The 19,021-nt window shown below is 42.3% G+C and overlaps 1 protein-coding gene across 1 annotated transcript in view; it reads right to left on the bottom strand.

Annotated features, from left to right (window-relative positions):
- The window catches only part of drp2 (dystrophin related protein 2), a 108,424-nt gene that overhangs the window by 32,669 nt on the left and 56,734 nt on the right, over positions 1-19,021 (bottom strand). The window contains exons 4-12 of the mRNA XM_034138546.1: positions 15,502-15,622; positions 14,831-14,942; positions 13,436-13,592; positions 11,105-11,251; positions 7,167-7,245; positions 4,426-4,486; positions 3,146-3,207; positions 2,575-2,649; positions 868-1,069 (exon numbers count right to left, since the gene is read on the bottom strand). Of these exons, the coding sequence (XP_033994437.1) occupies positions 868-1,069; positions 2,575-2,649; positions 3,146-3,207; positions 4,426-4,486; positions 7,167-7,245; positions 11,105-11,251; positions 13,436-13,592; positions 14,831-14,942; positions 15,502-15,622 (1,016 nt within the window). The remainder of the gene's footprint in view (positions 1-867; positions 1,070-2,574; positions 2,650-3,145; positions 3,208-4,425; positions 4,487-7,166; positions 7,246-11,104; positions 11,252-13,435; positions 13,593-14,830; positions 14,943-15,501; positions 15,623-19,021) is intronic.

Raw genomic sequence — 19,021 nt, forward strand, 5'->3', positions numbered from 1 at the left:
ACAAGCATACATAGAGAGATCAAACCAAATACAGTAGGAGGTGAGGAGAAACCAAGTAAACCAACAACAGATTAAAAAAGCAGGACATTACAAAAATGTTAAAAGGGGACTTGACAAAAGTGGAGGGGCTAAGTGGAGGCTAAGTGGAGGCCACTCTCTTGGCCTGACGGCCCGTCCACACAGCGGCGTGCGTTGAAGCTTGCCGGCGGGCGTGTCTGAAACTCGACCAACAACCAATCACATGAATCTCCCGCCCCTGACACACAAGCAGCGGTTTGATTGGCTAGAGCTTGTACTGGCATATGATTCGATTGGCTGACGCTTCTGCCGAGGCTTCAAAAGTTGAACATTGATCAACTTTTGCAGCGAGCCACGCCAGCAAAGCTCCGCTTCGCTTCCCACAATGCAGTTCGGCGAAAAGTGACGTCACCCCATTAAAAGTGAATGGTGAAGCTTTCAACGCACGCCGCTGTGTGGACGGGCCGTGAGAGTAGCAACAGAAAAAGCTTGATGATTAACTACTAAAACAAGAGTAGTATAATTGTCTTGAACGACTGCTTTACGATGAGCCTTTTTCTCATAATTCACATTTTTTTTCAGCCGTCATATAAACTCTATGGTCAGAGCCACCTATTCAGGATGAATCAGGAGTAAGCCAAAATAATAAGGTAAAGGCATGTTTCTTTGTATTTAGGTGCTTATTAATATTGGACTTGAAAAGGATAATCATGTTGCTCTATGTCTGCCGGAGAAACTAACTTGATGACCGAAGGGCATATGTTAGCTGTGATGTTAGAATATACTCAATGCATCTTTCAACACAGCTCTCAATATATACTTGGAAACATCCCACCGCAGGTTACCCACCTGTCGTAGACGTTGAGCAGCCAGTTGAGACACATGTCGACGCAAAGAGGAATGTTGACCAGGATGGACCTCTCCTCCTCCAGCTTCTCGTACAGAGACGTCAGACCGTGGATCATCTCCACCACGTCCATCACATGCTCCCCCTGCTGCAGCTCCTGCTCCCGAAACACGTCCACGAGGCTGCTCAGCGCCACCAAATCCACTAAAACACACACATCGAGACATATTAGACACACAGACACCTACAGAAACACTTTGTGACCATGTGTATGTACTGTATGCTTTTGAATTGACAAATTGTTATGTGTATGTATGAAGGTTTGGTATTTTTTGTATGGTTACAGAAAGAGTTAACTTATTATCATGTAACCAGTCATGCATCTACTCATGCTGGAGATATAACAGCTACATTCATACATAGATGGCTGCACATTCACCTCCGAACAAACAAACACTCACAGACACAGGATCATCCTCACCTCAGCAAATGAGAGTACAGGCCATAGCATAGTGCTTATTCACCCTTTTTGCCCACTTAAGCCTGACCAGATGTTTCAAGAGCAGTGACACAAATTTGATTTTGCTCTCCTAAACTAATTTGATGGCCCATCCCGAGGAGTGGAGCTAAAAGGGTGTCCGTTGATGCCAGGTATAATTGGATAGCGCGATAATGAGGTAGAACAGAGAGAGGAGATAACAGGAGTATTCTCTGGGTTGTGAGGAATCACCTAAAATGTATTTCTGATGGGCTCTTAGGCAGCACTGCTCAATCATTCACAAAGTGTGCAAAGAGAAAGAGAGAGAGAGTGCTGTTATCAAAGCAGCCTGGCAATTAAATTCTGTAACGATATCAACTAGCAGGGTGAGATAAGAGAGCGGGCGAGAGAGAAAAAAGAGAGAGAGTCATTGAAAGAGGTTTTTCACAGTACTCTGAGCATGCTGAGGGTTTATTACAGCAACTCTGGGACGGGAGGAGAGGAAGGTTTGGAGGAAGGTTGCAAGAAAAGGCAAGGAAGGAAAGGGGCTGAACACGAGGAAGGAAAAGTGTGAAATTGGCCACTTGCAGCAGCATATATGAGCTCATCATGGTGTCAGTGGGGGTTAGAACACTGCGGACTGATGAAAGATGGACGAAGCCAGGGTTAAGTGGGGATAGGGGAACCAAAAGCACAGAATGTGAGGCATAGAGAAATACAAATAATCATGAAGAGTAGTTGTGGAAGAATTAGCCATTGTTATAGCAGAAAGTAAGAGGTTCTGGCCCTTCTGGCTTTGACCCTAAAGGGGCACGTTTTCAAGCCGTAACCATGCGGCAAAAATTAATTGCGTTCTCATTTGTACGTCAAATGGACCAATTAATAGCTCTAATTACCTAGCACACCAACGATCCGCGCTGTAATGAAAATGTTGAAGTAATGCGGCGCCTGAGTGGTTTCTAGTGGCTCTTGAGTTTATCAATACTTTGTATTTCTGCATTTCTAAGCCAGCGATGGAGAGAATATTTCTACATTTCAAAGGATTGTAGGGAGATGCGATGAACTCTTTGACAACTGAATAAAGAAATGTGCCACAGCTAATCGTTATGTCTCTTTCGCAAAGAGAGCTTGTCATCGAGGATTACTGTTGGTGCAGGATAACACAATATCACTTAATCAGCCATCCCAGCGTTGCAGGCAGGAAATGCCATCGATGAAAAAGTCTACGTACATCTCAGAGCCTTCTGAACTTTCCGCAGCTTCATGGCTGTTCTGTATGCAGAGAACTTGATGTTGTTCATATCCGCTAATGGAGGGAAAGAGAGAGACAGAACGAGATTAGAGTAAATGAGAAGATGAGGGGAAACAAACCCACCCTGCCATTGACGAATTAGACGTTGCTATCTCTTCTCCTGGTTATCACACATTGCAGGAGTCATTACAGACGTGTATGTGTATGTGCACATGCGTGTGTCTAGCTGAGCATGTGTTTACAACAGCGTGTCTATCCCCTTTAGAAGTGTCAGATCAGATTAAAAGTAAAACACATGATGTCGTTTAATCACAATTAATTAAAGGCTAAGCAAAAGGCAATCACAGCGCTGACAAATTGGTCCTCGTGGGTTAATGATAGTGGAGATGTAGTCCCTGAGGTGTTTGAAACACAGGGCCTTTAATGAGCTGCGTGACAGGGCCTACAAAGCGGGAGCCAGGGGGATTCGTGCTGCTGCTGCTGAAGCTCAGTGGGGGTCCTGAGCAAACGAGCGGGACTTGAAGGGTGCTTTAATTGTGCCCTTACTCACCCAGCGCTTGGTAGAGTTCTGTCATCTTTGGATGGTCCCAGCACGTTGTCTGGGCCTGATGACTGGGGGAAGACAGGAAAGAGATGGACAAAAGGTGGAATAATTTGTGAAGCAGGCTAGAAAGGAGGTTCCAATTTCAGTCCAGAAACATCAAGTGGAGTACAAATGAGCTGAGGGAAGCAGAGATGAGAGGTGAGGCGGACGGTAAAAGAAAGGAGATGAGACAGTAACATGTGAGGACTGGATAGGACGACCGCGGTTACAAGAGACTTTAGGCCTGTAAGGGGAAGACAAAGGTCAAACATGATTTAAGTTAAGGCATCAAAGTCCCAAACCCCTGCCGGAGATAAATTGCTTCGTGGCTTCACTTAGGGAAAGCACATGTAATCCAAACCCGCACATACTGTACAAAGCAAAAACATACATTGTCATCCCACTTCTGTCTCTGGGTACATGAAGAAAAAAATAAAATACAAACGCATCGAATAAATCAGAAACTCAAAAGCAGGATGTCTGCCAGGACCCAGGGGCCTTTTAGGGCAGCACTCATCGTTTTACCTGTGCGAGTGGTCATTGATTGCTACCCAATGAAGTGCTACTCAGATACTACTCCCACTCCTGTTGGTACAGTAATATAGCCCATAAAGAATTGACTAGCAGACTTAAATAAGACCCACGAGATTCTGTTGCACCTGATTAAGAAAAGAAATAGCCATACAGTAGCTTGCAGAAGAACTCCTGTAAATCTGCACAGTTAAAAACCTGCACACAAACACACCATGCTGTAGGCGTAAACACACACACACACATTGATAGTTCATTGATAAAACCAGCAGAACTTTAAAGGTGAAATAGTATTGATGAGTTAAATAGATTAACAGATGAGTGCTCAAGCAAATAGGGCTCACGGGTCCTCTCTGGACCGTTTAGTATTTATTTGCTATCCAGTGGTATTTCTACACAAATGAAAGGATCTTTAAAATTGTGAGGCAAGAACTGTTCGGATTTGGGTTGGATTTAGCAGTTAGTGATGTGATTTAAGTTGTGTCAAAGCAGGTAGTTTTCTTCTCTTACTCCCCGAAAAATACTGATACAAATACTACCATCCAATCACAAAAGTAGTTTTGAATAACCGTACAAACAGCCTGTTTCAGTTTAGTGTGAAACCTAATAGAGAAACAGCAGACATGTTCATTACTCATAAAGATAAAAAATACTAGCACCTGAATCCAGAAATAACGTTATCACAATAAAGAAATTGACCATGAGGTTACACTTACTTGATGTAGTAGGGCACTTTGTTTGGGGAGATTGCACGCTCCCAGGGTATCTGCACTGAACCTGAGCAAACACACAGACACCAAATCAATCTCAGAATTGGCATGTTTCGCATGAAAATCCATTGTTCACAGCGTGTCCAGACAGTGTGTCCATTCAGCCCTTCATAACAGAGCCACTCTGGAGTACACCAAGCGCAGTAAAGCCAAAGAGACATGTCTATTGTGTCGGGTTTCCACAGAGGGCCGGTTTGTTTGGCCCAGCCTAACACACGTGAGGCAGAGCACTCGGTGAGACGGGTTGACTGTAGCGATTTAACCGGCCTACAAAACTGAACCACAGGAGGTTCAGCAGAGGATCAAACAGGACAGACTGCACCTGAAGAAGCAAGAGGCAGACAATACACACCGCTACACTGATAAACAGGTATGCACGCAACCGTACACACACCTTGTCATTGTACATTGTATCACGACACAGCACAATGCAGAATTATATTGTGTGGTTCTGCACAAGTGAAAAGTACTCCAACGCACAAAGACTGAAGTAGACTCTCAAATCTAGGGGCAAAATATGCATTAAGTGCCTCCACTCAAGTACCGACACAATACATTATAAATAAAGATCCTGCACAGGTATCATCAAACTAAAGCATCAAGTATTCACTGTGGAGGAAATGTCAGCTCTTGGCATTATATATATTCATATTATTAAAGTTGTTAATACTTCTGCATCAATGCATAGGTAATATTTAACATTGGAAGCTAGTCCAAATGGAAATGTTTAAAAACCTTTCATAACATTGTTTGGTAGTTCAGTCAAGCTGATCCCTATAGGGGTTGGGCATCCTCCAAAGGATCACAAGATTCATCTTTTAATAATAATAATAATAAATAATACATGATACTTGTATAGCGCTTTTCTAGAAACTCAAAGACGCTTTGACAGAGAATTAAAACAACTATGGGTTAGCAAACCAGTTATAAATGTCCTTGTCTATTCTCTGATCAGGGTTTATTGATTTGCTTTCAGGGGTTAATTATTGGACACAAACAAAATACATTTAGAATTCACAAATTGCAAAATGCTAAATTGCCTTTGAAATGTAGAACGGTAGCGTTACAAATAGAAATTCAAGTTCTATTGAACATTCAACCGTGGCACAAATAATCTGTTTAAAACAAACCCCATAGGCATGATGCCTATGCTATTTGTACAATACGGACTACTGTAGATGTTTAGGGTTCAGTGGGCTGAGGAGTCAGCGGGGTTGGTCTATATACTGTAAGCCCCTGTGAGCCAGCGTGACAGCAGTGAAACAGGATGGGGTTTGGAGGAGGCTCACAAGCACACAGCACTGCAGATGCCTCCACACAGAGAGCTCTGCAACACACATCAGCTTCAATTAGGAAGAGTAAATCAACATCTTCCGCCCTCCTGCATCTTCTCTGTAGCCTTTGAAGAGCAGCAGGTGAAAGAAGAGACAGAATTAACAAATATGCATCTCCGCTCAGATGAGAGTAATGACGGATCCGACGAGGGATGTTTATCGCAGCGATGTGCTGGAACTGAAGAAGAAAGATGAGCAAAGCCAGCAAGCTCCACCTCTAACCCAAATACACACACATGCAGTAGTTCAGTCAGACAACTCACGTGTTCTTAATATGTTTATTAGAAGCAGCATATAGTTTGAGTTTGGCGTCTAGGCTCGGGCCTCATCACTCCACAGATTTACAAAGAACATTGAGTGATGATTAGATAGCTATCCCCCGAGCCTACAGGTGGAAGCTGGGGTGGTGGTGGGGCAGGCGAGCAGCAGCAACATGAAACACAGCAGCAGGAACATGAACGCAGCAATAGCAAGTGAACACAGCAGTGGCAGCAGCAGCATAGCGAGGCAGAGGCAGGAAGACCTGGCAGCTTAAAGGGGACCTATCATGCAAAATGCACTTTTGTACGTCTTTTATACATGAATATGTGTCCCCGGTGTTCCAGGGAACTCACCAAGTGTCCGAAAACACAACCCTCTCTCTTTTCCTCCATACCCAAATCTCTAAAAACGGGGCTGCAACAGATCTGATACAGACTGATACAGATTTGAACATTCCTCTGACGTCAGGACGGAGGAGCTGACCTATCAGGGGAATGAGAGGTTGCCGTGGCATGGTAACAGCATGGTAACACGACGCTCGTAACTCGGCCCCCTCCTTTGCAGGGGGCGTGGTCAGCTGCAGCGCATGCAAAGACAGGGTGGAGGAGAGCAAAATAGAGCGAAATGAGGCATGGCTAAAATGCATGATCTGTTTGGTATTTTGAAAAAGAAAACGTATAATTTCATTTAATTTCAAACCTTTATTTATCCAGGTTGTATCCCATTGAGATCATTGATCTCTTTTTCAAGGGAGACCTTCAAGAGAGATACATATACCTTATATAGGTATGGCCCTACAATATATTATTCAAATATAGCATGATAGGTCCACTTTAAATAGAGCGGCATGTTTAGGAGAATGTGTTTGGTTGGTTGTAAGAAGGACGAGGTGCGTCACGTGTTAATGCATCATTGGTGCTCGAGTTGACTGCCTGAACTAGCTCGCAGGCTTCGCCCCATTTTATAGACTTATCGTAACAAACTGCAATACACCTAACCCTCTTTTTCATCACCCTACACGATGAGATGGAGCTTTGGCACAGATCGGCGCATCATGAGGAACCAACTTCAAATAGCAGGAGAGGAGCTTACTGGAAAGGAAGTGCTGGGATCCGGGGCCAAAGTCTCTATGTGCATCCTGGAGCTGCTTCAGCCGCTCCTCTATGGAAGCCTGAGGACACACACACACACACACACACACACACACACACACACACACACACACACACACACACACACACACACACACACACACACACACACACACACACACACACACACACACACACACACACACACACACACACACACACACACACACACACACACACACACACACACACACACACACACACACACACACACACACACACACACACACACACACACACACACACACACACACACACACACACACACACACACACACACACACACACACACACACACACACACACACACACACACACACACACACACACACACACACACACACACACACACACACACACACACACACACACACACACAAGCAGAGTTAAATCAAAGGGAAACCTGCTGTTCATCCCCCTTCGCTACAAATCCCCAAAAGAAAGAATTGCACGCACGCAGACCACCTGTTTCTCCTCCATTAGTTAACTACAGAATATAAATGATGTCTTTTTCCTCTGCTGCCCCTCTTGAAGGTCTTTGAAAGCCTTTGAAGAGCAGCAGGTAGAAAGTGAAGACAAAGATTACCAAATAATATATTTTTTCTTGAATCGAGGACGACGGCGCCTGGTTCGCAATGGCAGTGTGGAAAAGAGATAACAGATGATGAAATGAGAGAAGGAGCAAAGCCTCAAATGTGTTGCGTCAATAACCATAGAGACTGAGTTGACAAAATTAAGTTTGCCTTAGTAAAAGCAGTTACTGTATGTTTCCCACCAAATGGGATTTAGTCTGCCTAATCCTGGTTTATTTGAAATGAATTGGATTTGGCACATGAATCATTGTCAGCTGGATGTTTATAACGCTCTCTCAAACAATGGGAGGTAAATCCACTCGCAGGGAGGTAGAGAGACAGATAAAGAGAAGAAGAGAAAGAGGAAACAGTGAGGGGCCTTTAGACTTCAAAGAGAAGCACAGACAATAAGTCGTAATGTGTAAAGGTAGATGTATTGAGTCGGCATTTTTCACTGTGTACACACATCATTTCTCGCTCAACCAGAAAATATAACAATATACTCTAGAGCGTGATTTAAATTGCTTGCGACTAATATAGAGCATTGTCAATGTGCCGTGGAGATGTAACTGCCAACTGTGCCGGTTGTACAATCTATTTGTTGTGCAGGCAATTTGGGCTGCCATAGGGAAGACAAATGACCGTATTATCCATGATCGACAAATATTTGCTAATCAAATTTGAAAATTCATTTTCGCTGCCATCAGAGCAGCCAAAATCAACAGGGCACCGGATGTTGTCGGTATTTAGCATTTATCAGTTAATTAAGAGAGAAATAGGACACTAAGAGGGGGAAAATGGAAAGCGTTCCTCCATTCTGCTTTCACAGTGAAAGATAGCAAGTCAATGCATCTTAATGCGCTGAAATTAATTAAAGTGGATGAGTACAGATATCAGGTTGGCCGTACTGTGAGGAAAGAAGCTCAAATAATTAATTTTTTTATAAAAACCATTCGCAACACCTGTCTCTTGATATGTGACTGGGGATTCCCTTATTTCACAGACACTTTGATAACAGTCCAATACCTGGGAGACGAATATCTGCTGGTGACTATAGACACTGAGAGCCTTTCAAACAGTGGCAATCATCGGGGGGAAAGGAGTCTCAGTTCCTGAATCAAAGACCAGAGGACATGCAGCTGTAGCGCACTGTACATCAAAGATTGGCAGAAACTTTGTTGTAAAATAACTTTTTCATGAGGACTTTTTTCACCTCCAATGCAAAAGGACATCCATGAGCAAAAGTCCTAATTTCTCTTCTTTCTTTGAAGCGCAACAATACTGTGCTAAAAAACATAAGAGTGGGGCGGAAATTTGTAGAGGATGTGATAATGCAGGCTCCAGAAAGTGTGTAATTGGAATTTAATGCCCATCTGAAGGCTTTTAACGACCGTTTAAACCTCACTATGCATCGTGGCCTCGTGAAAGAACAAACTTCAAGATGTTTTAATTATAGCAGAAGGAAGATATGCTACTGCTGTGTACTAAAACAAGACCGACTGATACTTATATTTATATTCAAGCTCTTTCCATCCAACACATTAGAGTGTCAGACAGTACAGCTGCATCTGTAGGATAAGCACCTTCTTAACAAAGTGCACCTGAGCGTTTTGAACCAATACATGACTGCCTTTTTAACAAGACAGAGGCTAAATCCATACTGTATCATAATTCTTTACAGCATGTACTTAAAACATAACATTTTAGTATACTGTTTTGGCATTTAGTAAAGAAACATAACAACATACCATTTTATACTAACATGACATTATCAATAACTGTGACTGCTGCTGCTTATTAAACTTCACTGCATTTTGGGAGAATATTGTGTACTAAAGTGGCATGCACATTGGATTTTAGTGAACTTCTTTAGTGAATATTTATATTGTATACACCAGCATGGAGCATGAATTTGGGACATGGCATACGTAAGAGCCTTGTCATTACTGCACTTTTACGGGAAAGAGTTTATAAACTGAAGTGTTGAAGAATTTGAAATTGTGTCCTGATGTTGGTGAAAAGTCAAACGATCAACAAAGGTATCAGAGTTGATCCTGAGAGGAACATTAATATCTGGACCATTTCAACTAATGCATCCATTAGTTAATGAAACGTTTCTCTAGAAACCACAAACTGGTGGTGCTGGTACTAGACGTCAGGGGATCATCTTAGTCATTAATAAACATTGTCTGGGGAACATTAATGTCAGTACAACATTTCATCCTAATCCATTCAATAATTGTTGAGCTATTACAGTTTAACCCAAAGTGACCAACTGTCAAACCAACATTGCCCTCCTTACGGAAAAACTACTAAATACTGTAATATTTCAACCAGGCTGTCAAGAAAACCTTCAGTCAGCACCGACATAAGACTTTTTTTCTCCAAACAGTCCAATAGGTTTCACTTAAACAAAGGCTGAAGCTACTACATTTATTTGCTTCAGTCACAGCAACAGTTATTTTTACTGATCCGCTCTGTTGTGCTCTCCTCATGAGCTGTTTTACTCTGGGCTATGGCGAGGCCGCATGAGAAACACGAAAGCTGTCATTTAAGAGTCACGGAGCAGTGAGTGTGCAAAGTGGAGAGTGGAAATTCATTTCTAAGAATTGTTGGAGGGACATTAAAATCATCATGTTCAGATGGCAGAAGGCCAGACAGGCGTAGTGGCAATTATAAAATAATGACGAGGCCATCGACTGTGGATAAGGTGTCATGAGGGTTATCTGATGGGAACAGGGGGTTCTCACTTGAATGGATGCTGTTGTGCTTGTGGGAGCACTACAGGGGTTGCTGATGGAGAATAGAGCATGAGTCTGGAAGTTGCACACTGCAGATTGACAGTAATGCCCACTGGATAATGCATCCATACATTCAGCTAAGACTCGAGGGAAGGGCGAGTCGAGTTCACTGATTCCAAGGCACTTTATTCTTGAAATTTGTTTAAATACTTTAAGAGTTTAAATCTTTATTTTATTCTGCGTATTTCTCACTTGAACTATCCATTCATGATGCCAGAGACCTCATCTACGCAGCAACTTTACATGTTAAATGTTTAAACAATTCTGACCAATAGACAACACACACATGTCCCCTTTATCCATCCCTGATAACACACCATTTTCCTACAAACATTGAAAGAGATGTAACAGACACTAGGGTGTGGTTATCACTAAAAGCCTTATCTTGCATTAGGGCAAACATTAAACATGGAATCACTCTCTGATGTCTCCCTTGAATATGATTGCTGTAAAAGCTGCTGCTGACAATGTCAAACAGTCAACACAGGCCCAGCAGTAAACTCTACCTGCAGCACTTTCCATCTGCTGTTGAGATGCTCCAGGGCTCGGGCGTTATCCATTGACAAATGTACATCTGAGATAGCCAGCTGGTGGGCAAGATCATTGATGTGCTTCATGCCCTCCTTCACCTGGGTCAGCTCCTCCTTAAATAACTGCAGGAGTACGAGAGAAGGAAAGGAGAGGGGGATGGAAAACACAAGAAATAAAACATGAAATATAGGATAAATATAATACACAGCCGAACATCAAGTCTGTGCAAAATCCACCCAAATTGAATAAAAGACAAAGATCAATTGAAATGTAATCTGTTATTGCTGTCAGTTTTGTTCTATCTAGAAATACTTTGGCAGAAATCAAGAACTTTAATCAAAATGAAAATGATTTATAATGGTATTGGAAAAACACCAGCCTCTGTTGTAGACTTTATATGCGAGATAGGACGGAGACTCTGGAGTTTATACAGTAAACAGTGTGTAACTCACGGTGCACAATAACAACAGTGTACAGGTTTATGTGTTCATACCGTGATCAGTCCACTGAATCCTTATGGCTGAACTGTATGATGTGTGTATCTTTTTAAAGAAGCCACCAGCGGCTCTGTAGGTTACTCTGTCGGTCCCAAAAATCGTAGTTTTTAGAAGTTAGGCATGGAGGTGAAGTGTATGAATGAAAGTGTCTGTGTTCACGCAAATTGTCTAAAAGGCCAGTGAGAGAGGCTTATAGCAAAAAGGTGCAAAACCTTCCTTTGCACCTTGGCCAAGACTCTTTTTTTAATTTGCTGTGTAAAAACTTTTCCACTGATAAAAAATACAGACCCACACCAACTTACTGTATAGTCAGCTATCTAAAGAAAGGGCTCTTCATGATATGAATAGCTATTCTATTTCTTTTTTCAGAACTGATGTAATGTACAGTAAATGTGCCCTCTGTGGTACGAATAAAGGAATTCTGATTCTGATGTATGAATGATGTGAGTAAAGGTGCTATGATGCATTCACAACTAGCAAACTGCAAGGCAAAAACTAGGACAACCTTGACTTCCCCTATATTTCTTCCTAAGAGTATAACTCGATTGGCATAAAAACGTTTTAAGCTAATGTTAAAAAACTAATTTGGCGGAAATTGTTTACTGTAACATGTTACACTGCACTGTAACTTTTATTCATGTACCTGTATTATTCATGTTTTATTATCTTTGCTTTTTAATGTTTCGAAAGTGTTTTATGCTCTTAATGTCTTTGAACTTTAAATTGCCTTGTGTCGAAAAGTGCTATATAAATAAACTTGCCTTGCCTAATTGATAGTAACGTGCAGTTTGAGCAACAAAAAAACCCTGTGGCGGATTCACAGTGTGTATAAATTCACTTAAATCACTATTTTTAATGATAGGCCTGACATCTGCGTGTATGCTGAGTGCTGACAGTAATTAGCAAGTAAAGGCAACACAAATGACAAGCAGAGGTGTGAGAAATGCATTACCCTAATCGTGGTATTCTAGGAGCAAGTGTGCCAGCTTGTTTCAATGTCTCAAACTGTGAGTGTAGAGCTAAAATATGTTTTTTTCCTTGCAGAAATAAGCATAACATTCCTCCAATTAAAGTGTTTGTTGCTCTCAATTTCATGTGACATTACGTTACAGTTTTGGGTTTTGAACTGTTCACAACATTCAAATGTCACATTTTGGGAGGCAGTTACTATTTTCTAACATTTATAAACCACATTGTAGAACTTTTGAAAATAAGCCTTAGCGGCAGCCCTATACGTGATTATGCATGTATGCATAATGTGCATATATCCATGTGTGTGTGTTTGTATGTGTGTAAATGTGAATGAGGGAGAAGAGTTGAGGACAACTGACAAGCCTGCCCTTAAGAGTGAGCTGAACATGTGCTGGCTGTGACAGGACTCCAAACAGTGACATGATTATTGTGAAGTGCTGCTAATGAATAGCGCCACGCAATTACGGGCAGCAGCGTCAGCTCGGCACTCCATAATGACAGAACCAACGACCTGCCATTTGTGTAACAACATCCATCCAATTGGGGCGTTGTAACCTCTGCCAGCTCAGCGTGTCAGTATGAAGTGCCACTTTGTGTCATCACCTGTCATATCAAAGCTCCTCTGACGTGTACACAGGCAAAAAACTAACATTTTAGGGCAACGCAGCCTGATACACTCACTTATTCATGTGTTTCATATCAATGCTGGATGTGACTGTTTTGATGTTTGTTTATGATGTGCATTTTTAGGGATTTATGATAGTGTGCCTGCATGCATAAGTCTGTCTGCTTGAGTGAGATAAAGAGTAATAGAGAGCAGGCTATTTTCCGGTCTACCTTGGTGGCGTCTATGTGGTCCTGCAGAGAGTCGATGAAGAGGTCCCCGACGGGCTCCCAGGCGGCCCGCACCCCCTCCGCCTGCTCCAGGGCGACTGCTAGCTCCTCCATCGCTGCCTGGATCTGCAGGAGACGCTCTAGTGTCATCTCCATGTGTCTGGGGGTTTTATGAAAACATAGCTCATTACATAAACTACCTGCACCATTATAAGGTGGGGGCAGTACAAGCAAAAAAACAAAATCAAAATCCATAGGGCATACAGTCAATCATATTTTTAATTGACCGACTTCAAAGTCATAATTGTAATTTCTACTCTATCTTAATATTTCTATGCAGGCTTCTTAATTCATATTAGGCTATCTTTGACTCTTTATTTGCTGTAACAATGTACATTTCCCCCTCTGTGGGACGAACGGCATTTTGATTCTGATTCAGTATTTCACTTGCATTTTATAATCTAAATACCTTCTCTTTTAAACAATGTTTGTATGAGCTCTGAATTTCCTATTATCTAAAACTGAATTAATGTGTTTTCCATTTTGTTTCTGTAATTAATTATATTTGCCACATTTTGGTAATTGTACTATGTGTAATGTATTGCTGCATAACTCTGCTATGGATCAACACACACACACACACACACACACACACACACACACACACACACACACACACACACACACACACACACACACACACACACACACACACACACACACACACACACACACACACACACACGGCAAATAACACTCTTGACTTTGTAGCTTGAGAAGTTACAGGCATATTGCTGTTGTATGGTAAGAGCACTTTCTCAAATATCCTTTCATCGTTCATTTTGAAAGATATAAAAAGGTACAGTAAAAGCGTATTTATCCCTGACTGAATAAAAAGTGATAAAACAGCACAATCACTTGATTCATGAGGGAACCAGGTAATGAACTCTGAGACTTTGCTTTTATGTTTTGCTATAGAGAGTTTGCTCAATAGAGTTGAATTAAGTTTAAGGAACACATGGACGGTAGAATTTACTTAAGCTCCCTATGGCCCATAATTATTATTTGATAATTTTTTTTTACAGAACTCAAATTGAAAGGCTTTTAGATGATGAGAAAGGCTGCACAGAGATCTGACAAAAAGTCTTCTTCTACTATTGACCTTGATACTAAATGTGTTTCCCATTCATTACCCTCATCATACTGTATCAAACTTTAATTCCATTTACTGAAAAACCTTTGGAAGAGGTATTCAGATCCTTTTCTTTAAAAAGAAGAACCAATACCACAATGTACAAATATTCCAATACAAGTAAAAGCATTCCACACTAATTGAGTAAAAGTAGAGTGCTAGGGGCTGAATGGGAAGTTATTAAAGTACTTATTCTATGGTCTGACCTATGGCGGTCCACACAGCGAGCCGTCAGCTTCTCCCACAGATCACTGGCCACGTTCGCCTGCTTCCACACCGAGCGGCTCACATTTAGGATTCGCCGGCGCGGAGACACCTCTGCAGAAGGTGGAAGCGGTTAGACAGGGCCACATGGGGGGGGGGGGAGAATAAAAAGTGCAAGAAAGGAAGTAAAAAAATAGAGCAAGCAGAGAAGAGCAGGGTTTAGAAGTCAGATAAAGAGAAAAAGGCAATGATTGGAGAAGGATGGTAAACCAACTCCATTAAAGAAAAGTCAGCGAAAGGAGCAGGGCAAAACAAGTTAGACACACAGGGGGAGTGAGGAGATTGCTGCAGTATTTCCCAGGTCAGCATCCATTGCTGGGAGGCAAACAGTATGAGGAGGATGTGTCGGTGGAGAAGCAGCAGCGCTTGCTGTGTTATCGATCCGAGCACATGATACTGTACAGCCTGTTAGCTGGAGGTAATGTGTCCCAACCTGCAAACTTTCCCTAAACTCAGTGCGCTGCCAGAGGACGGATCACTGCTGATAACTATTAATGTAAGATTTCACCTGCATGGCTTCTAACAAATGAACCCCGGGGCTTAGCAGAGGGAGGTTGTGAGTATGATATTTTGGCTGGCGCAGCAGTTGGCACAGAGTATGAAGGGAGCAGACCTTTTCCATCGGCCAGGGTCTCCTCTGGTTCCTGGAAGGGATGCTGAGCCAGAAAGGCCTGGGCAGACTCCAAGACTGAGTAGATGAACGGCCCGCGCGACTTGACATCCTCCATGAAGGCCTACAGGGACACAAACACAAAGGGTAAAGTGTTTCAAAGTGAAGGAGAATGGAAGACATAAGCTGTTGTGCAGCTTTAGGTTAAGCTGTAAAAGGCAGCAACCTTAAAAAAAATGCACAACTTTTTAGCAGGAAAAACACTTTCTTAGCCTGGTACAAAATAAACTTTTCTGCCTCTGTAGCTAATTTCGCTTTTCATGAAAACTCTACCCGGGGTGACATTTGATATCACTAGTGATAGGTAAGTTCCCTCACAGGTGCTCTGCTCTGAAGCATTACCCAGGCATGCCTCAGCTGAGCAAATATCCACCTCTTAACCCCAGTGGCGAGCCGTGAGCTTTATACCTAGGCCCTCTGACCCCCACCCCTTCCCTCGAAAAAAAAAAAAAAAATAGTTATTACGTCACAGCGTATACTTCAGCGGAATATCAAACCAACGGCCCAGGGTGCAAAACGCATCAATGACAGCGACCCTCTACCACACAAAACAACACCTGTGAACCCAATTTGTGTTCTTTGACATTGAAAATGATATTGCATTGTGTTTGTTACTTTCGTTGCAGTTGCATGTCTTAAGTGTAATTTGGCATGCTTTTATTTTGAAGGCGAGTTCACGCCTTGTTTTTTAATGTTTTTAAATATTATTTTTTGGAATATCTTAGGCCCTCACAGAGGGCCTAGAGGGCCCTGACGGCTCACCACTGCTTAACCCATTTTAGGATAAGCTGGGTAAAAGCCATTCTTGTCACCACCGCCTGGAGTGACACACATTCTGCCAAGTAGACATTATGGAGAATATTGTGTTATATTATACAGTAAATAAGTTTAACCCACTCCTCCTACGATGCTTAAAGGAAACCTATCATGCTATATTTAAATGATATATTGTAGGGCCATACCTATATAAGGTATATTTATACGTTTCTGTTTTCAAAATACCAAACAGATCATGCATTTTAGCCATGCCTCATTTCGCTCTATGTGCTGTTTGCTGTCTACGGGTCTGATTCTGCTGACCACGCCCCCCTGCAGGAGAGGTGAGCCGTGCTCTGATCAGCTGCTGGGCTGTCAGAAGAGGGGGAGAAAAAGAGATCTCCGTCCTCCTGTTTTATTATATAGAGTCGTTATTCATTTGTTTTAAAGCTCAATAAATAACAAAGAAGACCTTTGACCGGCACTTTTCAAATTTTGTCTGGAAGATTTAAACTTTAACGGACATCTTGACCGGCGAAACAAACTGAAACTGAAACTCTGCCGCACGGTCCCCTCGTTCCGTGGAAGAGGCGGAGAGGTGAGTGTTTGTCATCTGCTGGTGGACTAACCGGAGAGAATTACAGTGCTTGCCTCGACGGGGAGGGATTGCATTGAATTAAAGCAGCGGGAGTAAACGCTTGCCTCGGGGAGGGCGAAAGAAAGCCACAGCGGAGAATAAACAGAAGGATAGTCATGGTAACCAAGACTTCTTCGCTGCTTTTGTGGCAGACTACAGCGCCACTTACAGGCCTGGCATATGTACTACAGCGTCTCCAGCGCTTTCGAACGGCAATGGCCGTGGCTGTCTCCTCCTGATTGGTGGAGTTGGCCCAATAGCCGTAGCGCCACCGTCCTGACGTCAGGACAGTGTTCAAATCTGGATCAGTTTTTATCAGATCCGTTGCAGACCCTTTTTTAGAGATTTGGGTATGGAGGAAAATAGAGAGGGTTGTGTTTTCTGACACTTGGTGAGTTCCCTGGAACACCGGGGACACATATTCATGTATAAAAGATGTACAAAAGTGCATTTTGCATGATAGGTCCCCTTTAATACAGAACCAAAGGCAAGGATTTTCTGTGTTTTCTCATTTTAAATATAATTTCCTTGGGGTTTGGCAGTTGGTTGGTCATTTCTGAAATGTAAGACTCACTAAATAAAAATCCACAGATTAATTGACAGTGAAAACAATAGTTGGTTGGGGGGCTTACTGCTTGTCAACAGATGTTATTTGTAAAATCACACATTTTCATGGTTATCACCAGTAAAATGTCCGGCGCAAACTTTAGATTCCCATTATATGTGAATAGTGTAGCATGTTTATGGTAGAAACATTAAGTTCCCTGCACTGCCTCAATCTTTAGACACAAAAAAAACTATTTATTGCCGACATGAGAAGAAATGTGACTCCAATGTTTTGGTCTTGGCATGATGCCATTATAGAGAGTAAAATAGTCTACCAGACATATAGCCATGGCCAATGACCTGCGTAAATAAACCTGACCCGGCCTCCATTTATCTGTAATTTTCAGTGATTCACAACATGTCCAGGCAGCTAACAGGAACACACAGTAGAGTTTATGTCTGACCTCCATTATTCACATTCTGCAGTGGCGTTTTCATTGGTCTACTTCAAATGATGTATCACCAGTGACCAATAATATTTCCAGCATTTACGAGTCGACGAGGATTGCATGAATGCACCATTAAGCAACTGACCGGCACACAGTAGATTACTGGATACTGACAGGCATTTTTGAATTTTGGAAACAAAGATTTATTCTCGGTCGAGTTTGCAAGATCATTGTCATTCCTTCTTCAAATATTCATTTCAGAAATGCAGACTTTGGAGGATCCTTTACTGGATTGAAAAAAGTCAGAAGTTACAGAACAACTGTCCATGCCAAAACACAGTGTAACAGCAGCACAAGCAGAGAGGATTAAAATAGTCAGACAACTTAAGCCACCACGATCTACTGCTCGTACCAGAACAGAACATGGGTAATGAATTGAGTAGTAACACACTCACATTACTACCAAAGAAAATACCAAATAGTATACAAGAGGGAAATATGCTAGTTTGAATACATGGATTACCTATAGGAAACGATCTACTGGTAGGACCGCCTGAGATAACATGGCTGTCAGTTTGTGCTGAGAGCCTGGGGCACAATAGGAGACCAAGTCTACTGGGAGTACTGGTCCGCTGGCCGCCACAGACATGAGAGCCAATTAACTGGAGAGCCCAGCTCTACTAGTCCACATTTAGAAGCACTCCTTAAGCAAGAAGACACACACACACACACACACACACACACACACACACACACACACAGCACACACACAGCACACACACAGCACACACACACACACACACACACACACACACACACACACACACACACACACACACACACACACACACACACACACACACACACACACACACATATAATGTAAATGCCTTCACTTCCCCACTGAGCAGATAAGCAGAGCCTCCCCAGTGCCTTGAGTAAATGCAGTGTGTAAACCTTCTCCATTCATCTAACTTAATATTTGTTTGTATAAAACTCACTGCAGGTGTGTGAATGAATGCTAGTTTTCTTCAAAGTAATTTATTTAGTTGAGGCCATCCTTTTTTTGCTATGA

Source organism: Trematomus bernacchii, unplaced genomic scaffold, assembly GCF_902827165.1.
Source record: "Trematomus bernacchii unplaced genomic scaffold, fTreBer1.1, whole genome shotgun sequence".
In the NCBI taxonomy this organism is placed as follows: Eukaryota; Metazoa; Chordata; class Actinopteri; order Perciformes; family Nototheniidae; genus Trematomus; species Trematomus bernacchii.